The 25,000-nt window shown below is 50.2% G+C and overlaps 2 protein-coding genes across 2 annotated transcripts; one reads left to right on the forward strand and one right to left on the reverse strand.

Moving 5' to 3' along the window:
* Positions 1 to 5,504: 5,504 nt before the first annotated feature.
* Positions 5,505 to 9,256, reverse strand: lsm3 (LSM3 homolog, U6 small nuclear RNA and mRNA degradation associated). The gene is made up of 4 exons (XM_083668693.1): positions 9,180 to 9,256; positions 7,184 to 7,294; positions 6,628 to 6,723; positions 5,505 to 6,158 (listed from the first exon to the last, which is right to left on the reverse strand). The coding sequence occupies exons 1-4, from the start codon at positions 9,198 to 9,200 to the stop codon at positions 6,078 to 6,080; spliced, it is 309 nt and encodes a 102-aa protein (XP_083524819.1). The 5' UTR covers positions 9,201 to 9,256; the 3' UTR covers positions 5,505 to 6,077.
* Positions 9,257 to 12,039: 2,783 nt separating this feature from the next.
* On the forward strand, positions 12,040 to 17,508 carry LOC310803790 (gamma-glutamyl hydrolase; the record flags this gene model as incomplete). The annotated part of the gene is made up of 9 exons (XM_083668682.1): positions 12,040 to 12,142; positions 13,592 to 13,706; positions 14,537 to 14,587; positions 14,694 to 14,778; positions 15,444 to 15,582; positions 15,839 to 15,945; positions 16,184 to 16,274; positions 16,656 to 16,793; positions 17,387 to 17,508. 9 exons carry the CDS (start codon positions 12,040 to 12,042, stop codon positions 17,506 to 17,508), a joined length of 951 nt encoding a protein of 316 aa, XP_083524808.1.
* Positions 17,509 to 25,000: the final 7,492 nt, after the last annotated feature.

The raw sequence follows: 25,000 nt of genomic DNA on the forward strand, positions 1-25,000 counted from the left end.
TGATAAGACAAACAGTATAAACACAATTACATAAAATCACCGCAAGCTGCTGAAAAACACCACAGCCATTTAGTTAATGAACATCCAAACTATTTGATTCCATATTTTACAAGTAAATAAACAGTTTTATAAGAATTCCTGTGGCTGAGATCCTGGGGCTGCTGGTCGCCGAGCGTCTAACTATCTCCAGATTCCCTCTTTATATAACACGTTCAACGCCTCACACACTGGAACACTGGAGATGAATCTGCTGCTGATCATCACACACCACATTAGTCCTAATCTGCGGGGATTAAATAGTCTCCATTAAAGCGTTTGGTTGATGCAGAGGTCAGATGTGTTACTGCTCATCAGGTCAAAGGTCGTCTGACGAACAGAAGAAAATCTGAGATCTGGGGAGGATGTTGTGTAAACAGGTCTGTCACAGAGTGTTTCTAAAGGACACGTGTGTGTGAGTGTGAGTGTGTGTGTGTGTGTGTGTGTGTGTGTGTGTGTGCGTCTGTGTGCGCGTGTGTGCGTGTGTGTGTGTGTGTGGTGTGTGCATGTGTGTGTGTGTGCGTGTGTGTGTGTGTGTGTGTGTGTGTGTGTGAGTGTTGTGTGTGTATGTGTGTGCGTGTGTGCGTGTGTGCGTGTGAGTGTTGTGTGTGTGTGTGTGTGTGTGTGTGTGTGTGTGTGTGTGTGTGAGTGTTGTGTGTGTATGTGTGTGAGTGTGTGTGTGTGTGTGTGTGTGTGTGTGTGTGTGTGTGTGTGTGTGTGTGTGTGTGTGTGTGTGTGTGTGTGTGTGTGTGTGTGTCATGCAGGCACAGTAATCACACAACGATGAGTCAGGCGGTTCTGTTCTCTCCCAGGTTTCCAGATGTGATGACGCTTGAAGCTGTTCTTCTCCCAGAGTCGTTCTGGCTGCTTTCCAGGCCGCCTCAGGAGAGGGTTGGGTGGGAACTGTTCCTGCTGGTGATTAATACACTGTACTGATATTACAGTTCAGTACATGGGATTACGGCCAACAATTACTCAAATACTGTCTTTGGGCAGAGTGCTGTTAAAGGGACGATCTACATCCATTTTTGGACTTTTAAATGAATGATAAACAGACATCGACTCTTGAAGAATAGAACTTTTAAATGCCTCATGAGCTCAGTTAGATTGTCTTATCCCACCAGAACCCAACATACAAGAACATACAAGAACATACAAGAACATACAAGAACATACAAGCCAACGTAAAACATCCCCCCAATAAATGGAATTGTAAACAAATGCTGTAAGGTTTCAACACATAAAAACTATGATTTTGATCTCATGGATTCTTAACATGCGTCCATGTATTTGAGAGTGGTTACATGTACAACGTACATCCTGTACTTCTGCCTTCATGTCTCTGGAGAAAAGACCAAACAGTCCAGGGGAGGCTGGGGGAGGTAGAACACCAGGGGAGGCTGGTGGAGGTAGAACACCAGGGGAGGCTGGTGGAGGTAGAACATCAGGGGAGGCTGGTGGAGGTAGAACACCAGGGGAGGCTGGGGGAGGTAGAACACCAGGGGAGGCTGGTGGAGGTAGAACACCAGGGGAGGCTGGTGGAGGTAGAACACCAGGGGAGGCTGGTGGAGGTAGAACACCAGGGAAGGCTGGTGGAGGTAGAAATCAGAGGACAGGCTTATTGTAATGCAAGGAATGAAATGAGGAATGGTATCAAACACATGGAGGTAGAAGTCGGAGGATGGGCTCATTGTAATGCATGGAATGAAATTTATTAAAATGAGCCCGTCCTCCGATTTCTACCTCCACCAGCCTCCCCTGAGACACACAGCCTTCTCGTATCTTACTCCTCCAGAATAGATTAAACCCAGGCAGATCATTCTCATCCCACAAATGCAATGAAGACACACTGGCTTCCTCTCTCTCTCTCTCTCTCTCTCTCTCTCTCTCATCTCTCGTCAAACTCAAAACCAATTTACGTATTCTCATACATAAATTCATACGTATTCTCCTGAAATTACATTTTTGTGCTGAGGGTGAAAATATTGCTGTCACTCCTACACAATCAAAAAGTTTTACTGTGGCAGTAAAATCTAAATGAGAGAGAGATGATATTGGATATGAAGTGCCCACCAAAGCCCTGCGCTAGGAGCCTGCCCTGCGCTAGGAGCCTGCCCTGCCCTGCACTAGGAGCTAGGAGCCTGCCCTGCGCTAGGAGCCTGCCCTGCGCTAGGAGCTAGGAGCCTGCCCTGCCCTGCGCTAGGAGCTAGGAGCTAGGAGCCTGCCCTGCACTAGGAGCTAGGAGCCTGCCCTGCGCTAGGAGCTAGGAGCTAGGAGCCTGCCCTGCGCTAGGAGCTAGGAGCTAGGAGCCTGCCCTGCGCTAGGAGCTAGGAGCTAGGAGCCTGCCCTGCGCTAGGAGCTAGGAGCTAGGAGCCTGCCCTGCGCTAGGAGCTAGGAGCCTGCCCTGCGCTAGGAGCCTGCCCTGCGCTAGGAGCTAGGAGCCTGCCCTGCGCTAGGAGCCTGCCCTGCCCTGCCCTGCGCTAGGAGCTAGAAGCCTGCCCTGCCCTGCGCTAGGAGCTAGGAGCCTGCCCTGCGCTAGGAGCTAGGAGCCTGCCCTGCCCTGCGCTAGGAGCTAGGAGCTAGGAGCCTGCCCTGCCCTGCGCTAGGAGCTAGGAGCTAGGAGCCTGCCCTGCGCTAGGAGCCTGCCCTGCGCTAGGAGCTAGGAGCCTGCCCTGTGCTAGGAGCTAGGAGCCTGCCCTGTGCTAGGAGCTAGGAGCCTGCCCTGCGCTAGGAGCTAGGAGCCTGCCCTGCGCTAGGAGCCTGCCCTGCGCTAGGAGCTAGGAGCTAGGAGCCTGCCCTGCGCTAGGAGCTAGGAGCCTGCCCTGCGCTAGGAGCTAGGAGCTAGGAGCCTGCCCTGCGCTAGGAGCCTGCCCTGCGCTAGGAGCCTGCCCTGCGCTAGGAGCCTGCCATGACTACGGTTCCTGGCACACGGCTCTGTAAAAGGCAGTGTAGAGGAGTACAGACCTGACCTTCACCTCCCACCCTCCCTCCCACCCTCCCTCCACTCCATGTTGGGTTTGATACCATTCCTCATTCCATTCCCTGTATTACAACGAGCCTGTCCTCCAACTCCTACCTCCACCAGCCTCCCCTGAGAGAAATAACATGACCAAGCATGCTGTAGCGATGCCTCCATGGTGTCTAGACCCATCTGTAATCCCAGAAGCCCCAGTCGGACTGAAGGGGGCCTGTCCAGACTACGCCCTCTACACTACTGTACGGGGCAGCAAGGGGTTAACGCCGCCCGGATGTGAAACCAAAACACAGGGATGTATAAATCAGGGCTGCTGCCATAAATCAGACGGGGAATCTAAGCCTGTGAGGAGTCCCAGACACCCCGGGCTGCTCCTGCTGCTGGAGCCTTTTAAGTTGGTCGGCTGAACTGCCATTACTCCTCTGTCACATGGCCTGGCCATGCAGCTGCTCCCCGCCGACTCTTATGTCATCTGGATGAGGGTGACACACCCACGAAGGGGAGGGCCGTGCCTGCACGTGCCTCTGTTCTAGAACACCAGGGGAGGCTGGGGGAGGTAGAACACCAGGGGAGGCTGGGGGAGGTAGAACACCAGGGGAGGCTGGTGGAGGTAGAACACCAGGGGAGGCTGGTGGAGGTAGAACACCAGGGGAGGCTGGGGGAGGTAGAACACCAGGGGAGGCTGGTGGAGGTAGAACACCAGGGGAGGCTGGTGGAGGTAGAACACCAGGGGAGGCTGGTGGAGGTAGAACACCATCGGAGGAAGGGCTCATTGTAATACATGGAGCGGAATGAGGAATTGTATCAAACACACATGTTCGATAGATTTCTACCTCCACCAGCCTCCTCTGGTGTTCTACCTCTCCCAGCCTCCCCTGATGGATTCTCTTGTGAGCAGGAGTTGGAGTACAAAGCAGTGATTCTGCATGCAGGGCACGTAGGCTGAAAGTTTCAACACTGAAGCAATTATTCTGTGATAGACTACAGTACACAATCTATAAATTGCCTACAATGCAAAATCCTACATTTTCTTTCATACAGTTTATGCATAACAAATTGATTCAGATTGTGCCAGTGTCCACAGGTCTCATTCTGATTCCTCAAGCCAGTTATTTACTGTGGGCCTGGTGCTCATCATACAACCTATTATTCTGGGATAGACGACTATTTATTACTATTTATTATCTATAAATTGCATACAAGACAAATCTGAGAAACCATTTTTTTTTTCGAAAACTATTTCTGAATAACAAACAGATCCAAACTGTACCAGCGCTTTCAGAGGTCGAGGAGGTCACATCACGGAATGCAGCCGAATATAAAGCTGGCTCCATGGGTCAACAGAGCACGGTGACAGAGGCACAGTTGTCTTCCCAAGCTGGCAGAGGGACGGAAAACGCTGCTTTCTTGGGGTTTCTCAGGGATGTTCACATGCCTCACGACTGGATGAACTCTGGCCCCGGCCCAATCTCAGCTATATTTGGTAATAAGCCACTGGGGTATTTATAGTCTGTGGGAAGAATGGGACCACTGGCTGAAGATTGTTACCGTTCTATTCTCAAGAACAAACTGTCAGAGGACACAAATAGGCCTCTGTCTATTTTCTGACATATTGTTCCCACGTGATTTACTATAAATATGTCTTTCGAGTGAAGCCAGTTGGCCAGTTGACATTAAATATCGACCAAAGATCATCACAGTCTGTACGGTCCTCTGTGGCTCAGTTGGTAGAGCATAGTGCTAACCATGCTAAGGTTGTGGGTTTGATTCCTGCTAGGACCATATATACTGAAAAATGTATGTACTCACTGCAATGTAAGTCACTTTGGATAAAAGTGTCAACTAAATGGCATACATATCTGTGTTGTTCTATCATACAGTGTTGAACAGAACAGACTATGAGGCTAAGAAGTCGACCCACTACTTTTTAAGGTGACAAAATCCAAACTATAAACGCACTGATCTCAGAAAGTACATAGAAATAACACCATGATGATGCAGTAAGTGCAACCAAAGACTGCAACCTAATGTCCCACCAAACCATGAGGGGATATGGGAGGGTCTGCCCCCTGCTGGTGAAAGATGCTATTATAGAAGATGGGGTGACAGTGCCATCTAGTGGTGGTGTGGTAGTGTGCACTGATAGATAGGAATTAGTATACATGCATAATTCAGTCCTCATTCAAAGGCTTAACTCCTTGTATGGTTACATCAGGCTGTTTGTTAGCAGACGTGTGTCCTGGTGAGGTATGATATCTATAAACTCCTTATATGGTTTTATGAGGCTCATGGTGAGTAGACATTTCTTGATAATAAGGTATGATTGTTTGTGGATGAAGCCTAGATCAGATAAGACTAGACATCTATAAACTCCTTGTATGGTGTTACAAGGCTCATAAATTAATGTTTTGTTAGTAAAACTTTTTTCTTTTTTTTTAAACCTATTAAAAAAGGATGAACACCAGGATGAGAAAAAAAGACAAACTTCAGGAACTGTAATACCCTCGGCTCATCTTTATTCAAATGGTTTTGCAACATAGCTTTTTAATTCAAGAGCGCAGAACGAACCAAACTAAACAAGCAGGGTGTGAGCAGGGCAGTCACACATCCAACTACATGATTTGCTGTATCAGCACAGTTCAAATATTCATTACAAAAATATAAAAACAGACATAACTTTGTGACCGAACGCAGGTCCTGTACAACACAGGTTGAGAAACGCAGTACAGAGGAGCGAAGCCACCCTCAGAGTTCTGTTAAATGGACGTTTAACTTGGAAACATCATACAAACATTCATCTGACCAAAGAATCACAAGATGACCCAGTTTATTTCACACTGTGTTGGGGAACAGAAATGTTCTAAACTATTTCCAAGGTGGTCAACTAAAATAAAAGGGCCAAATCATATCCTGCATTAACTTAAAACCATTTGTCAAAACTTAAAAAAACTGAACCAAATCATTATTTTCACCTGCAATTGGACAACAAAAAGACCACTGCTAACAAGTACTTTTCTTCTTCTTCAGGATCTGGTTGGGAGGCAACATGGAGGACAGGAGATGTTCTCTAGCCAACCCTCAGTGGCGGGGCCACCAGGACCACCCCGTCTCCTCGCACAAACAACATGGGAATGTTCCTCTTCGTTGACTGAAACACACACAACACACACAACGCTTAGTTTCACATTTCAAAGCGAGGGTTTCACCATGACAACGGTTATTTGAACTAAGTAGAAAGACTCGACGGGGAAACAGGAAGCTCAGCTCCTTGTTCAGTGACATCACTTCAAGGTTGTTGTGTGGGAAATGAAACAGAACGTGACGATGACGTTATGATGAACACTGCAGAACTTGATACGGCAGGCAACATTTTAGGAAATTGCCACTTGTTCTGCCCTTTCCCACTGAATAACCCGTCAGAGCAGCCAGAACAGTCAGAGCAGAGCAGTCAGAACAGTCAGAGCAGAGCAGTCAGAACAGTCAGAGCAGAGCAGACAGAGCAGTCAGAGCAGAGCAGTCAGAGCAGAGCAGACAGAGCAGAGCAGACAGAGCAGAGCAGCCAGACAGAGCGGTCAGAGCAGCCAGACAGAGCAGCCGGTCCCTGCTCTCCTCCACACCTTGTAGATTTCTTCATACGTCTCCTCGTCAATCTCCACTGTCGTCACCGTTTCCTCCACATCTCCCAGGATCATGTTCAGGTGCTGATCGTACGCCTGGAACACACACAACTCAGCTTAACACAACACAGACCCCTACTGCACATCACACACACATATTTGTATTATTTGTATTATTTGTATTTTGGATGCTGCATTGTCAAGGAACCGAGCCCAAGAATGTTACTCCCTGCACTCATGTATGAGACGTAACAAATAAACTTGAAACTTGAACTTGAACCACACAACTCAACACAGACCCCTACTGCACACCATCAACTCAACACAGACCCCTACTGCACACCATTCCACGGTTCATCCTGGTGTTGGACAGACAGAATGAACCCGGCCATTCAAACCCACATAGCATGGTGGGTGTACCGGCAGCCATCTTTGCTGGTGTACCATTTGGAAGTTTTACTTTACAGCTTTATTAATAACCAACAACTCAACTGACATTGGAATGTTCTATTTCTATGGTAGGGGGGGGGGGGTGGAAGATGAAGCAGAAACGTACATGCAATCTGCCCCGGAGTTCTCTGTCATTCCTCATCTTCACGTATATCCTCTCGTCCAGACTGAGCCTGATGAGGTCCAGCGGCTCCTCCACGGTGTTGGTGGTCTGTTGCTGCAATCAAAAGCAACAGAAACAGGTGGTGAGGTTCCTCTTCCATTGCTCTGAGCCAACACCATAGTCAGGGAGAAGAGTGAAGCTTCCTGGCCTATGATTGACTCCAGAGAATGTTTCCCCTCCTTGGCTAACCTCTCCGTCGTCCACTTCTCTCTCTATGGACCACAGACTCTGACTGATAAGCGGGCATTTGATTGGGAGGGGGACAACCACCCTAACCCTAGAGACCTCTTCACCCTCACTTCCCCCCTGTACTAACCCCAACCCTAGAGACCTCTTCACCCCCACTACCCCCCTGTACTAACCCTAACCCCTAACCCTGGTCCTACCATTGATGACTTTCTCTTATGATGACTGATGTTCAGATGATTCACTTACTTAGACAAATGTATTTGTTGTAAGTCGCTTTGGATAAAGGCGTCTGTTAAATGCCATAAATGTAATGTAAATGTAATGTAAATGCCACATCCTCGGAGCTTCAGGGGCAGAAGTGTGTTCATCCAGGTCTCTGTGGTGTTAGCTCTGAAGGAGGACCGGCCGGTCTCTGTGGTGTTAGCTCTGAAGGAGGATCGGCCGGTCTCTGTGGTGTTAGTCTAGGAAGGAGGACCGGCCGGTCTCTGTGGTGTTAGTCTAGGAAGGAGGACCGGCCGGTCTCTGTGGTGTTAGTCTAGGAAGGAGGACCGGCCGGTCTCTGTGGTGTTAGCTCTGAAGGAGGACCGGCAGGTCTCTGTGGTGTTAGTCTAGGAAGGAGGACCGGCCGGTCTCTGTGGTGTTAGTCTAGGAAGGAGGACCGGCCGGTCTCTGTGGTGTTAGCTCTGAAGGAGGACCGGCCGGTCTCTGTGGTGTTAGTCTAGGAAGGAGGACCGGCCGGTCTCTGTGGTGTTAGTCTAGGAAGGAGGACCGGCCGGTCTCTGTGGTGTTAGCTCTCTGAAGGAGGACCGGCCGGTCTCTGTGGTGTTAGTCTAGGAAGGAGGACCGGCCGGTCTCTGTGGTGTTAGTCTAGGAAGGAGGACCGGCCGGTCTCTGTGGTGTTAGTCTAGGAAGGAGGACCGGCCGGTCTCTGTGGTGTTAGTCTAGGAAGGAGGACCGGCCGGTCTCTGTGGTGTTAGTCTAGGAAGGAGGACCGGCCGGTCTCTGTGGTGTTAGTCTAGGAAGGAGGACCGGCCGGTCTCTGTGGTGTTAGTCTAGGAAGGAGGACCGGCCGGTCTCTGTGGTGTTAGTCTAGGAAGGAGGACCGGCCGGTCTCTGTGGTGTTAGTCTAGGAAGGAGGACCGGCCGCCACCGTCCGCCTCCCGGCCGGTCTCTGTCTCTCTCCGAGCCAACAACCATCACCAAACCTCGGCTACACGCTCTTCTACGACCACGGTAAGTTACCGGAGCAGCCAACTAACTAACTAACTAACTAACTAATTATACAAGTTACCGAACTGGTAAGTAGTTGAATGTGAAACACACACTGCTAACTGTTAGCTAGCCATGAGACCAGGTTTGTGTTGAAGTCCATGTTCAGTAACTGGTGTTTCACATTCAACTACTTACCAGTTCGGTAACTTGTATAATTAGTTAGTTAGTTAGTTAGTTAGTTAGTTAGTTAGTTGGCTGCTCCGGTAACTCACCGTGGACGTAGAAGAGCGTGTAGCCGAGGTTTGGTGATGGTTAACTGCTAGCTTAGCTTAGCTTAGCTAACGTTAGCTACCGACGCCTCCAAGTCCCGCCTTTCTGGACGGATTCTGGCGGCTAGCTGGCTAACTAGCCGTGTGGTTAGCGCAGTAAAGCACACAGTAAAATACAACCATATTCATCCATTCCCTTCTGGACACATGCTTTGAACCGTGCATGTCAATAAACCAAACAACCCTTCATTGATCCCCGTCTCACCCACCTGCTCCACCTCGTCCGCCATGTTGACTCAATCCCCCACAATCCCTCTGGAGAGACGCGGGGTTGTCTGGGAGCGGAGAGGCCCTGGTCGTGTTCCAGGTCACCCCGTCCCGTCCGCCGGCTGCGCTCCCCGTCATCCTCTACGCCTCCCTGAGATCGAGGCACCCTGGAACACGACCTCAGATACCGACGCGCTTATTCAAGAGAGCGCGACTCTGGTGTAACACTGGTGTAACTCTGGTATGACTCTGATGTAACTCTGGTGTAACTGGTGTAACTCTGGTGTAACTCTGGTATGACTCTGGTGTAACTCTGGTGTAACTGGTGTAACTCTGGTGTAACTCTGGTGTAACTCTGGTGTAACTCTGGTATGACTCTGGTGTAACTCTGGTGTAACTGGTGTAACTCTGGTGTAACTCTGGTATGACTCTGGTGTAACTCTGGTGTAACTCTGGTATGACTCTGGTGTAACACTGGTGTAACTCTAGTGTAACTCTGGTATGACTCTGGTGTAACTCTGGTGTAACTGGTGTAACTGGTGTAACTCTGGTATGACTCTGGTGTAACTCTGGTGTAACTCTGGTGTAACTGGTGTAACACTGGTGTAACTCTGGTATGATTCTGGTGTAACTCTGGTGTAACACTGGTGTAACTCTGGTGTAACTCTGGTGTAACTGGTGTAACTGGTGTAACTCTGGTATGACTCTGGTGTAACTCTGGTGTAACTCTGGTGTAACACTGGTATGATTCTGGTGTAACTCTGGTGTAACACTGGTGTAACTCTGGTGTAACTCTGGTGTAACTGGTGTAACTGGTGTAACTCTGGTATGACTCTGGTATGACTCTGGTGTAACTCTGGTGTAACTCTGGTATGATTCTGGTGTAACTCTGGTGTAACTGGTGTAACTCTGGTGTAACTCTGGTGTAACTCTGGTGTAACTCTGGTATGACTCTGGTATGACTCTGGTGTAACTCTGGTGTAACTCTGGTATGATTCTGGTGTAACTCTGGTGTAACTCTGGTGTAACTCTGGTGTAACTCTGGTGTAACTCTGGTATGACTCTGGTATGACTCTGGTGTAACTCTGGTGTAACTCTGGTATGATTCTGGTGTAACTCTGGTGTAACTCTGGTGTAACTCTGGTGTAACTCTGGTATGACTCTGGTGTAACTGGTGTAACTCTGGTATGACTCTGGTGTAACTCTGGTATGACTCTGGTGTAACACTGGTGTGACTCTGGTATGACTCTGGTGTAACTGGTGTCACTGTGTGACTCCACTACAGAGATGGTTATGTAATGGAAACCTCAACCCTTCTCACATGTAAACACAGTCAGTGTGGTCAGCGGTCTGATGTGGACAGAGGGTTGGGGTCAGGGCCTGGCCTGACCCTGGATCAGAGAGAGGTCAGCGGTCTGATGTGGACAGAGGGTTGGGGTCAGGGCCTGGCCTGACCCTGGATCAGAGAGAGGTCAGCGGTCTGATGTGGACAGAGGGTTGGGGTCAGGGCCTGGCCTGACCCTGGATCAGAGAGAGGTCAGCGGTCTGATGTGGACAGAGGGTTGGGGTCAGGGCCTGGCCTGACCCTGGATCAGAGAGAGGTCAGCGGTCTGATGTGGACAGAGGGTTGGGGTCAGGGCCTGGCCTGACCCTGGATCAGAGAGAGGTCAGCGGTCTGATGTGGACAGAGGGTTGGGGTCAGGGCCTGGCCTGACCCTGGATCAGAGAGAGGTCAGCGGTCTGATGTGGACAGAGGGTTGGGGTCAGGGCCTGGCCTGACCCTGGATCAGAGAGAGGTCAGCGGTCTGATGTGGACAGAGGGTTGGGGTCAGGGCCTGGCCTGACCCTGGATCAGAGAGAGGTCAGCGGTCTGATGTGGACAGAGGGTTGGGGTCAGGGCCTGGCCTGACCCTGGATCAGAGAGAGGTCAGCGGTCTGATGTGGACAGAGGGTTGGGGTCAGGGCCTGGCCTGACCCTGGATCAGAGAGAGGTCAGCGGTCTGATGTGGACAGAGGGTTGGGGTCAGGGCCTGGCCTGACCCTGGATCAGAGAGAGGTCAGCGGTCTGATGTGGACAGAGGGTTGGGGTCAGGGCCTGGCCTGACCCTGGATCAGAGAGAGGTCAGCGGTCTGATGTGGACAGAGGGTTGGGGTCAGGGCCTGGCCTGACCCTGGATCAGAGAGAGGTCAGCGGTCTGATGTGGACAGAGGGTTGGGGTCAGGGCCTGGCCTGACCCTGGATCAGAGAGAGGAGCCTCTGTGCCTGTAGCCACATCAGACAGTTGGACACATTTACTGTGTTTACATTCCTTTATTGTTGCACAACAAGTGATCGAGAAATTCACGTGTCCCTAATGTGTTTTTTTTCTTATTTCTTATTACCTGTGTGTAGGCCTGATATAAGCTGTCTTAGATGACATGTGCAAATGTACCATATTCAGTGTAAATTGATGCTTTGTCAATAAACCTAGAATATATAGCCCAATAGCCCATCAACGTGACTGTGGGATCGTTCGGAACAGTCACAGCGGTTTTTCCCGGAGTTTACACGAAAAACCGACCTGGTTCCACCTCAGAGGTATAAATACTCCTGCTCGGTAGGCGTGACATGTGTCACGTCTCTGTGGGCTGTGATCTTCGCCGCTGCGTGTGTTCTTCACGTTTGCGCACTTGAGTGACAGAACTGATGCGCGTTTTCAAAAGCCACAGAAGGATCTACGGCGAGTCGAGGACGACATCCGTAGCTGCTACCTCTCATCACTCGCTGCCTTAATTCATCACCGAGGCGCTGCTCGCAGGAGTGCCTTCCAATTTGTCCCTTCCTTCCTTTCTTTCTGCATGCTGGAGCGGTACCCGAGGTGAATGTGTTCTCCGGTGGCTGTTTTTGCGGTGCTCACCGCTTGCATCTGCGGTCCGCCTCTCCCGGTGGCTGGTGGTCCTCCTCTGAATTACAGACCCATCATCGGTAAGACGTTCAGTTCTAGAATTATACACCACCAGATCTGTGTTTGGAAACACTGGCTGCGTCCCTACGACAAGTCGTAGTGCAGAATGCAGAGCATTATCAGTAGCTCTGTGGGATATAACAGCTGTATGGACTACTAGATGCTGAATCACACCCACACACTGTATGTTGAGGTATGCTCTAGAATGCTAGTTTTGATGTTATACAACAGTATCATGTAACACAAAATGATCTGACTGAAAACTACACATGGGGAGGGGGCAATATCTGATTGACACTTGGATTCCACTTTGATGAATTTAACACAGAAGGCTCTTTATTTACATTGTTAGTCATTCAGCAGACGCTTTTATCCAAAACGACTTACAATAACTACATTTGTCTAAGTAAGCGACTCAACTATAAATCAGTCGTAAGTAAAACCTTTGATAAGAACAAGTTACATTTTTGATTCCAAGTTCAGGTAATGTAGGGTGTTAGGGGGTGGAGAGATCTGAGGAGGAGGAGGAGAGGAGAGGGGGATAGATAGAGGGTGTTAGGGGGTGGAGAGGTCTGAGGAGGAGGAGAGGAGAGGGGGATGATAGAGGGTGTAGGGTGTTAGGGGGTGGAGAGGTCTGAGGAGGAGGAGAGGGGGATGATAGAGGGTGTAGGGTGTTAGGGGGTGGAGAGGTCTGAGGAGGAGGAGGAGAGGGGGATGATAGAGGGTGTTAGGGGGTGGAGAGGTCTGAGGAGGAGGAGCCCTATACCCTAAAGAGACGGGACCTCCCTCAGACCTCCTCCTCAGACCTCCTCCTCAGACCTCCTCAGACCTCCTCAGACCTCCTCCTCAGACCTCCTCCTCAGACCTCCTCAGACCTCCTCCTCAGACGACCTCCTCAGACCTCCTCCTCAGACCTCCTCCTCAGACCTCCTCAGACCTCCTCCTCAGACCTCCTCAGACCTCCTCCTCAGACCTCCTCCTCAGACCTCCTCAGACCTCCTCCTCAGACCTCCTCAGACCTCCTCCTCAGACGACCTCCTCAGACCTCCTCCTCAGACCTCCTCAGACCTCCTCCTCAGACCTCCTCCTCAGACCTCCTCAGACCTCCTCCTCAGACCTCCTCAGACCTCACCGCTCTTGTATTTGATGTTCTTCATTGATCAAGATGAAACCGATAACATGACCTGACCTGACCGTGTGTTTCTGGTGTGTGCATTCTGTGAGGTCCTATGGCTAATACCAGATCTGTCTAACCTGTTCACTCAAGTGTGTGTGTGTTGTCTCAGGTGTGTGTGTGTGTGTGTGTGTGTGTGTGTGTGTGTGTGTGTGTGTGTGTGTGTGTGTGTGTTCTCAGGGATGTGTGTTAACTCAGGTGTGTGTGTGTGTGTGTGTGTGTGTGTGTGTGTGTGTGTTAACCCAGGGATGTGTGTTAACTCAGGTGTGTGTGTGTTAACTCCTCTTTATCTCAGGGGTCCTAGCTCAGGAGAACATTGTGGGGGACCCCCATGCTCAGGGCTCATCCTACATTGCTGCCTCCTATGTGAAGTATCTGGAGGGGGCTGGGGCCAGGGTCGTTCCTGTCAGGTATGGACCCCCAGAACACTCACCATACCCATCCAGAACACCATACCCATCAAGAACACCATACCCATCCAGAACACCATACCCATCCAGAACCCCATACCAGAACACCATACCCATCCAGAACACCATACCCATCCAGAACACCATACCCATCCAGAACCCCATACCAGAACACCATACCAGAACACCATACCAGAACACCATACCCATCCAGAACACCATACCCGTCCAGAACACCATACCCATCCAGAACCCCATACCAGAACCCCATACCCATCCAGAACACCATACCCATCCAGAACCCCATACCAGAACACCATACCCATCCAGAACACCATACCAGAACACCATACCAGAACACTATACCAGAACACCATGCACGTCCAGAACACCATACCAGAACACCATACCAGAACACCATACCAGAACACCATACCTGTCCAGAACACCATACCAGAACACCATACCAGAACACCATACCAGAACACCATACCAGAACACCATACCTGTCCAGAACACCATACCAGAACACCATACCTGTCCAGAACACCATACCAGAACACCATACCAGAACACCATACCAGAACACCATACCTGTCCAGAACACCATACCAGAACACCATACCAGAACACCATACCAGAACACCATACCTGTCCAGAACACCATACCAGAACACCATACCTGTCCAGAACACCATACCAGAACACCATACCAGAACACCATACCAGAACACCATACCAGAACACCATACCAGAACACCATACCAGAACACCATACCTGAACACCATATGTCATTGTGACTCTTCTCAATCTCTCTTTTTATTACCAGAATAAATCGCACAGATGAAGAATATGTCAAGATATTTCACTCAATAAACGGGTACGTGAATTTAGTGAAATGATTACTTCCTCATCATAACGTCTCCTATGTGGCTGACATGTGAATGGTTGAGACTGCGTTGTGATTGGTCTGCTTGCTGCCCCAGGCTGCTGCTCCCAGGAGGGGATGTGGACCTGCTGACCTCCCAGTTCAGCCGAGTGTCAAAGATCTTCTATGATCTGGCAGTCAAGGTACTTCACGATACCTCACTACACCTCAGCAAACCTCGATACACCCACCTAGTAATCACCTGGTTGATTTCCACCGTTGAGGATATCCTGTATGGTCTTGGAGGACACATGACCGTGTGGTCCTAAAGAGTGTGCACGCCAGGTCAGGCTGGGACGCGCCAACCAAACACCCGTTAACTACAACGTGCTCTTGAAAAGGACAACCTGCCCAAACGTCAAGCAACGCTTTTTGTTATTTTATGATGAAATCAAAAGAAATATGAGTTCTACTATGTTGGGGCACCGATTCTTTCATGACCTCTAAGTTGAGGACCAGCACCCCTGTCAGTAACATTAAGAGAAGTCTTAAAGAGATTTTTTTCTGACTGTGCAAATAACTCAATCTATACAGTACACAGATAACCGATATATCTGCCGATTTTTTCTTTTTTTTACAGAACTCCTTTTTAGCACAGTTTTCATAGGAAAGCAAAGATGCTCTTAATGCTGATTAGGAAAAATCCATATTTCAATAATGACCTGAAATGATCTCCATTGATAAACAGAGAAACATTTATTTATTTTATGTGCACAGTTACTTGTACTTTGCCAAATGAGAATTTCACATGTTCAGTGTTCAGATGAAGTTGTTGTGACACCGTGTGACCACGCCCTCCTCTCTGCAGGCCAATGACGCGGCCGATTACTTCCCCATCTGGGGCACCTGTCAGGGCTTCCAGCAGATGACCGTCCTGACCAGCAACAAGAACCTCCTGACGCTGACGGACACCAAGGCGGTGGCCCTCCCGCTGTCCTTCACGCCAGGTTACTCTCCCGTCCCACACCTCCTACAGCCTGGTCATGTGACCTCCCGCAGCCTGGTCATGTGACCTCCCGCAGCCTGGTCATGTGACCTCCCGCAGCCTTGTCATTTGACTTCATGTAGCCTTGTCATGTGACTTCATGTAGCCTTGTCATGTGATCGTGTTTGTTTGATAGCGTGATTCCAAACCCCCTCCGCTACCGTGCGTCTGCTGACCTTCCCCTGACCTTCCCCTGACCTTCCCCGTCCCTCCCACAGGCGCCCAGAGCAGCCGCCTGTTCAGGGGATTCCCCAGGGACCTTCTGCAGTCTCTCTCTGTGGACAACATCACCTCCAACTTCCACAGCTGGAGCCTGTCACTACAGGTATGAGAGGGAGGGAGGGAGGGAGGGAGGGGGGAGAGAGAGAGAGAATAATTATATACAAAAATAAATAGGTTGTTCTAAACTACTTTTTGGTCACTGCTATCTCCCTCCCTGCAGAGTGATACAAGTCTTCATAGCAACATTTTAACGTTGTTTAATTTGAACCATTGTAAAAGCACAAATTAATAATCTGTTATCCCTGAGTCATGATGACCGATGATGTCATTATCCCCCGCAGAATTACAGCCGGAACGCCAAGCTGAAACGGTTCTACAGGGTTCTCTCCACCAACACGGACGGCAGGAAAGACTTCATTTCAACCATGGAGGGTGTGTGTATATAGAAATACACTTTCATTCTGTTTCAACTGTTTGTGTGTGGCTGAGAGGAATCTGGTCACAAGATGGGCTTGGCAGTCACATACTGTGGCCATTGTACACGTTCAGATGATATCTGTTCAGACTTAGTCATCCAAATGTTGTTTATCACACACAAGGTTTACAGTAGGGGAATATCAACTGTTGCCTGGTCTGAAATCCCTGCAGGATTGTATCAACCATCTCAAGAGGACCACAGCCATGTGGTTTGAGCCATGACACACGGAGGACATGTTTTAAAGACGTTGTATCTCAATGTGTTGGTCTTGAATCACTCACTGGTATTACTGTGTACGTCCTAACCCTTCCTTCCTGTCCTCTCCCTGGGTTCAGCCTATCGCTACCCCTTCTACGCGGTCCAGTGGCACCCGGAGAAGAGTCCGTTTGAGTGGATAAATAAGCCGGGCATGGTCCACTCTGCCTCGGCCGTCCGAGCCTCCTTCTACTCAGCCCTGTTCTTCGTCTCTGAAGGTGACCACTGACGACATCGTAGACATGAGTCACCGTACGAGTAGAATGAGTAGAACAGACACGCCCCCTCAAATCAACGCTCCACAGTGGTCCACCGGCGGCCATCTTGTGGCGTAGCATTTGGAGGTTTTGGAGGTTGGATATACTAAAGATACGCCAGTCCTTGATTGGACTGTTGCTTTTGCGAGAGAAGGGCAAGATGGCGCCAGTCCCACGGTGGGATCCATTTCTGACCAATGACCACACAGTTATAGATTAGCATTAGTGACAGTTGTCGTTGCTAGGGTAACGTCTGTTCTGCTCATCCTATTTCTATGTGAGTCACAGCCTCAGTTCCATGAACGACAGGTCGCCAGGCCAACGACAGGTCAAACTTTAAAATAGTATTCTTCTTGTGCTGCAGGACATCTGTTAGATCTGTTCAGTGTTGTCTGATCTGCCCCCCCCCCCTCTCTCTGTTCTCCCCTCCCCCCTCTGTTCTCCCCTCTCCCCCTCCCCTCTCTGTTCCCCCCTCTCCCCCTCCCCTCTCTGTTCTCCCCCCTCTGTTCCCCCCTCTCCCCCCTCTGATCCCCCCCCCCCTCTTTGTTCTGTAGCCATGAAGAGCCATCACACGTTCCCCAGCACCAGTGAGGAGGAGACGGCTCTGATCTACAGCCACTCCCCTGTCTTCAGAGGGATAGGAAGTGTGTTTATGCAAAGTTATTACTTTGATTAGATTTACAAATTGATTGTGTGTACCGTTGCCAATTTAAAACACATGACTCTGATTGTCGCTGTACAACTCTGTGTATCAGTGTGAGTTCTTGTGGTTGTTGTAAGTTATTTAATTTTATTCATGATGATACGATTGTACGCATTTTATGCTTCTTTTATTGTGATTTCAAATCCTTGAGGTCTTGAGTGTGTTAATGTTTTCATTTGAATTCTGACGGTCTGGACAACAACATGTCGGCCATTGATTGTATGTAAAGATGCAGTGGGTTTTTATGGATAAAGATACAAAGTCACAGTTGTGGAATGACTGCCTGTCGCGCTGTGAAGGAGGTGATGTCTGGAAACAACGTGAAGCTGCATGTTCTCAGTATTAATCTCCTGGATGAAATGCATTGATTGCACATTTTAGTGCTTTCACAACGGATTGGAGGAGACATTTGTTTTTTTTGCTAACATGTGATTGTAGGATCATATCTGAACAGTCTGCTCGTCTGTGTCCAGATGTACGGTCAATAAAGACAGCAAACCAACCTCCAGTGTGTCTCATTGAGTAGCATGACCAGGTCTGGGGGCACTACCAGGTCTGGGGGCACTACCAGGTCTGAGGGCACTACCAGGTCTGAGGGCACTACCAGGTCTGGGGGCACTACCAGGTCTGAGGGCACTACCAGGTCTGGGGGCACTACCAGGTCTGAGGGCACTACCAGGTCTGGGGGCACGACCAGGTCTGAGGGCACTACCAGGTCTGAGGGCACTAGCAGGTCTGAGGGCACTACCAGGTCTGAGGGCACTACCAGGTCTGAGGGCACTACCAGGTCTGGGGGCACTAGCAGGTCTGAGGGCACTACCCGGTCTGGGGGCACTACCAGGTCTGAGGGCACTACCAGGTCTGAGGGCACTACCAGGTCTGAGGGCACTAGCAGGTCTGGGGGCACTACCAGGTCTGGGGGCACTAGCAGGTCTGAGGGCACTACCAGGTCTGAGGGCACTACCAGGTCTGAGGGCACGACCAGGTCTGAGGGCACGACCAGGTCTGAGGGCACTACCAGGTCTGGGGGCACTACCAGGTCTGAGGGCACTAGCAGGTCTGAGGGCACTAGCAGGTCTGAGGGCACTACCAGGTCTGAGGGCACTAGCAGGTCTGAGGGCACTACCAGGTCTGAGGGCACTACCAGGTCTGAGGGCCAGCCACATCTGAAATAGAAATGCATGTTCTGGGGCTAGCCAAAGCTGCTGCCTTCAGGCTTCTGTATAACCAGCAAGGGAGGCTGGTGGAGGTAGAAATCAGGCTCATTGTAATACGTGGAACGGAATGAGGAATGGGATCAAACACAACCCATTCCAGGCATTACAATGAGCCCGTCCTCCGATCTGTACCTCCGCCAGCCTCCCCTGCTGTATGTGTCTGTTACAGTAAATGCATGCTAACACAACAGCAATCCTACATCCATCGCTTTGATGACCACTTTTCTTCATATACACTAGATGGCGCTATTGCAACACTGTCCATTCTTCATGTTGAGATATGACAAGCATTGAAGGGACACACTAACACATTTCGCAAACATTTATTTTTCATGTCTTACATAACATAGATAACAAAACAGTAAACACATTTTGATGGATAAAAAAAGAAATTCACAAAAAAAATGTAGAAATAAAGGTCAGTTATAAAAAAAAAACTGCAATATATAATGCCATATACACTTCTTAATATTATTAAATAAATATCTATTATGAAAACCTTAGGTTGACAGTTCACTGGAGGGCTGAGGTGTGACATCTGTCAGCAGCGGAGCTGGGTGACCGTTCCACTGCCACAGAGGAAGAACAGCCTCACCAGGTCAAGGACAGGACACTGAGCTCCCACACACGCACACACAGCGTCCCAATTCTCCAGCCTGAAGTGTGCCCTACACTCCCCTACATGGGTTTAAAAGCATAGGATTAGTCTAAGCATGAACATCAGGGGTGGCTGGTGGAGGTAGAAATCGGAGGACGGGCTCATTGTGATGCATGGAACGGAATAAGGAACGGTATCAAACACAGATACTATTCCTCATTCCTTCCCATTCCTTCCAATGAGGCTGTCCTCTGACCTCCGCCTCCACCAGCCTCTCCTGGCCCAGCCTGTAGGGGGTACATCATTCTGACCCCAGCCTGTAGGGGGTACATCATTCTGACCCCAGCCTGTAGGGGGTACATCATTCTGACCTCAGCCTGTAGGGGGTACATCATTCTGACCTCAGCCTGTATGGGGGTACATCATTCTGACCCCAGCCTGTAGGGGGTACATCATTCTGACCCCAGCCTGTATGGGGGTACATCATTCTGACCCCAGCCTGTAGGGGGTACATCATTCTGACCCCAGCCTGTAGGGGGTACATCATTCTGACCCCAGCCTGTCATTCTGACCCCAGCCTGTAAGGGGTCCATCATTCTGACCCCAGCCTGTCATTCTGACCCCAGCCTGTAGGGGGTACATCATTCTGACCCCAGCCTGTAGGGGGTACATCATTCTGACCCCAGCCTGTCATTCTGACCCCAGCCTGTAGGGGTACATCATTCTGACCCCAGCCTGTCATTCTGACCCCAGCCTGTAGGGGGTACATCATTCTGGAGCTGTTCGCTTGTCAAGTCGTGCAAAATACAACAGAGGAGGAGAAACGACGGGCATCACTCCAGTTGGAATGTTCTGTTCTTTGGATGCTGTTTTTCCACACAAACCAGTTTGAGCGATTCTGACTGACTAAGCCTTTCCAACAAGCACAGTGACACTGAAGGTAAGGGCGGCCTGCCCGCCTGTAGCCCTCTGATACAAAAGGCGGTGCCATCAAAAACGACAGCATTTTGATGCCGTGGTAACGTAACACTGTCAGGCAAGCGAGTGGACGTGGTACTATAAGGTATACATGTTCACAGAATATCAACGACACGGGTTCATCTGCCCTTTGTTTCACAGCAGGCGTCTATAAGAGCAGTGTGACATTCATATTTACTGCAGGCTTGACTTTCAAAGAGCCCAAAGCATTGTTTGCAGTGCTTATGATAAGTACAACTCTAAGTAAGGGCTGATCAGATAGAGTTAGCCATTCCAACACTCACTAACAAAGCAAAGCACACAGGCATTCAACTCACAGGTTAAATACAATATTCTAACTTTAATAAACTAGGAATATCTGAATCAGCAAGCTTACGACAGGCATGTCCACCTGTTCCTTGTTGTTTCTCCGATTCAATGTTTTAACATTCAGAAGAGTTCATGTAGAAACTACTGCAGTGATGAACCATGCTCCACTGGCAACACATGAAAGCAGAGCATCAAGTCTGTTGTCTGTAATCCTGTCATTAAAGCATTAGTCATAAAACCTCTATTTAGATGAGACAAGCATTTATTCTGACATTTAATTGGTTACCATTACGCCAGACAATGATGGTGTGTCTGCTTCCACACACACTGATGTTTCTGCTTTGTCATGAGTCTTTCTCTCCTCCTTCTCCTCCTCCTCCTCCTCCTCCCCCGTTCCTCTCCACATCAGAGGTGTGTGTCCTCCTCCATACTGTCCCCGTCCTCCTGGCCGGGCTTGTTGACCAGGACCTGCCAGCTGCTCCCCTCGCCCCCAGGTGGCGCTGCCAGTCCGTTGGCGTTGTGGTTCTTCTCCTGCATCTCCGGTGGGCCGTCGCCCATCACGTCCAGAGTGGGGTTGTCATGGCAGCCGTTCTCCACAAAATGGAGCTCTTCACCGCGCGTCTGAGAGAGAACAGCAGAGATGAGGGGATCTGAGGGGAGGGTATGATGAAAACACACACGTGTGTGTGTGTGTGTGTGTCTGTGTGTGTGTAGTTTACCTGCTGTATGTAAGCAACAGTAGTACTATAATCACACACTACTTCATATCATACAATACTAGAATGATCATAAAGTACACCGACAGACAGACAGACAGACAGACAGACAGACAGACAGACAGACAGGCAGGCAGACAGACAGACAGACAGACAGACAGACAGACAGAAATAGTCTAAAGTCGCATCCCAATAGTCTAAAGTCGCATCCCAATAGTCTAAAGTAGCTTCTATTCCTTGTCTCCTCTCCTGGTCACCTCTCCTTCATCTGCAATGAAGACAGATGGAAGAACATGCATCTCTAGGCTTCCACCTTATGAGGAGAGGAGACAAGGAGAGGAGACTAGGAGAGGAGATGAGGAAAGGACACTAGGAGAGGAGACTAGGAGAGGAAGCCACTTCCACCTATTGAGACGCAGCCCCGCGCCTCTGATGGGGTCCTGATGAAGCTGAGCTCACCATGGTCTTCATCTTGGGCAGGCGCTTCTGCCAGCAGATGTAGATGAGGCCTGAGGTGATGATGACCATGCACACAGAACCGATGATCACCAGGACCACAAACAGCTTCCCATAGTCGCTCCGGGTCTGATTGGGCCGGGCGTGACAGCTGGTGGCGCTGGTGTAGTTCTGGACTCCGACCTGGGGACCACACACACACACAACCACTCTGATAGACCCGGATGCAGGATTGAGGTTTACGTTGGTTCAGGTAGGGCACTTTAAGGAGAGGGGCAGCTGACCGTCAGGTGACTGACAGGTGTCAGTTGACGGACAGCTGAACCCACCAATGAAGAACACACATCATGTTCATGGGACCGGGCTTTAAGAGCTGAGCTGCTACACATTAGTTCTACACGTCTACCTGGGAACCACACACACACAACCACTCAGGTCCACTCAGGTCCACTCAGGTCCACTCAGGTCCACTCAGACACAGGTTATACACATTCTAACCGTTGGAAGTCCAACAAACAGTGACAGACTCTGAGGAGGAGGCAGGCTGACCTGGTGTAAGCCCCTCCTTATCTCTCCCAGCATCGACAGCAAGTCCTTGGTGGCTATAACCCCTGGAAGGCAGACAGATCAAACCAAATACATCAAATACAATGAAACTACTATGGGCTCTGTTTGCAGCTGGTCCAAACGCAGGCGTGTTGGTAGCTTGTGTTGATGGTAACGAGGGTTAGGGTCAAGGCTAGGGTTACGGTCAGGGTTAGGGTCAGAGTTAGGGCTAGGGTTAGGGTCAGGGTCAGGGCTAGGGTTAGGGTCAGGGTAAAGGTTAGGGCTAGGGTTAGGGTCAGAGTTAGGGCTAGGGTTAGGGTCAGGATCAGGGTCAAGGTTAGGGTTAGGGTTAAGGTTAGGGTTAGGGTCAGGGTTAGGGTCAGGGTCAGGGTCATGGTCATGGTCAGGGTCAAGGTCAAGGTTAGGGTCCTACCGTGTTTGCTGGCCAGGGTCATGAGCAGCTGGTGGTCGTGTCGGGTGGGCTTGCTGAGGGAGATGAGCCAGGAGCCCTGGGGGCTGTTCATCCTCATGGAGAAGGCCTGCTCCAGCAGCTCCAACAGCCGCTCCCCGCTCTCCACCCGGAACTCATCCTGCACCACACCAGGGCAGGAAGCAGTCAGTCAGAATAGCCTCCACCCACCACCCACCACTCCCAGCCTCCACCCCCAGCCTCCACCCACCACCCACCACCCCCAGCCTCCACCCACCACCCCCTGCCTCCACCCACCACCCCCTGCCTCCACCCACCACCCCCAGTCTCCACCCCCAGCCTCCAACCACCACCCACCACCCACAGCCTCCACCCCAGCCTCCACCCACCACCCCCAGCCTCCACCCGCTCGGTTTCACAGTCTGTAGCCTACCTACGGGGGGTTTCTAAGTCATCCGATTACGCCAAGCTTAAATGTACAACCATTTCCAGACAATAAATGGTTGTGAGTGATGTGAGTGTCCTGAGTGTCCGACATGTCAGCCACAGCTGGGTCAAATCCATCCAGCCGCCCCCCGTAGAGACAGAACGACTGTTGAGCTGTTCTGTCTCTCTGCTGTCACCCCTCTTCACAGGCAACCACAGAGAGAACGCAGGAAGACAAATAGTCAACAAATATTCCACCCAGAACTCAGAACAACAATCCACAGGGGCAGAGAGAGAAAAACACTGTGCAACTCTAGTCTGACATTCAACAAGGTTGGGGAGGAAAATATTGACATTATAAAAAAATATGTAGATACATATTTATATTCATGTGTATCGTCACATCATCCAAATCAGCCTGCGACTTCAAATTCACCTCAAATAGTTTTCATAAACCCACAACACATTCATCCCAGAGCAGAGGCTTTCTAGTAAGGAGAGAAACACAAGGCTGCCTGTCTGTGATTGCTTTGTTGTTGAAGAAATAAATCCATTTGCGTTACGTTAAACTATTCCTCCCGCCACTCAGCCTCTGACGGTAACAGACGTTATGTGGAGGATCTAGAACAATCTCTCCCTGCCGACGGGAGACGTGATGACTCTGCAGCTGTTGGCGTGACAACAGAAAAGGTCACATTGATGATAATTGCAACGGCTTTGTGCTGTTTCCATGGTGACGGAGGATTCTCTGGGGGTAGGGGTGATGAGGGGGGCGGGGGGGGGGGGGGGGGGTCGTGGGTACTGTAGGGTGTTGTGATTAAACACTGTCAGACAGGGGCACAGCTGTCTAATTGGCTAGCTAGCCGGAGGGCTGTCTGATAGGCTGGCTGGATGGTTGCTGTCTGATTGGCTAGCTAGCTGGGGAACAGCTGTCTGATTGGCTAGCTAGCTGGGGAACAGCTGTCTGATTGGCTAGCTAGCTGGGGCACGGCTGTCTGATTGGCTAGCTAGCTGGGGCACGGCTGTCTACAGGGCTGGCAGACAGAGACTGAAGGAGGAGAGGGAGAGAGAGAGAGAGAGGGAGAGAGAGGGAGAGAGAGAGAGAGAGAGAGAGATAGAGAGAGAGAGAGAGAGAGAGAGAGGGAGAGAGAGAGAGAGAGAGAGAGAGGGGGGAGGGGAGTGGAAGGAGGGAAGATGTAGAGGAGTGATTAAGCTGTCTGCTGATAACAATTGTCCACAGGGCCAATGTCCTAGATTCAGATGTTAAGAAGTCCTAGATTCAGATGCATATCTTCAATGGAGATTATTGAAAGTGCATGATGCAGACACAGACTTAATCTGTGTCCAGGAACCCAGCCACCCTGTGTTCCAGCCAGGTCAGAGTGACTCAGATGAAATCTAACAAGCCTATCTGATCTCATCCATCTCTAATCAGAGGAGTGCATCACAGACGACTCCTGAGGGCCAAACAGGTTAAAGCTGCTCTCCGTAAACACGTTTTGTAAACACAGTGGTGGGCGGGCCAGCTAAGAGTTACGGGGAGCAGCTTTAAGCGCTGCGTGGTCGCTCGTACTCACACAGTCCAGGTTCTCGGACATGTCCAGGATGACGTAACCCTTGCCGGCCAGGTCACTCCAATCCACACAGATCACCTGATTAACAGAAGGAGGGAAGGGTAACGTTAAAAACAGGATCAGCTACATTCGCCTCATACTCATATTAGTATTAGAGAGAGTACTGCTTCTCTCCACTATCACGCCCAGCTACAGGAACCCCGGTGGACAGTAAC

Source organism: Argentina silus (assembly GCF_951799395.1).
Source record: "Argentina silus genome assembly, chromosome: 4".
NCBI lineage: Eukaryota > Metazoa > Chordata > Actinopteri > Argentiniformes > Argentinidae > Argentina > Argentina silus.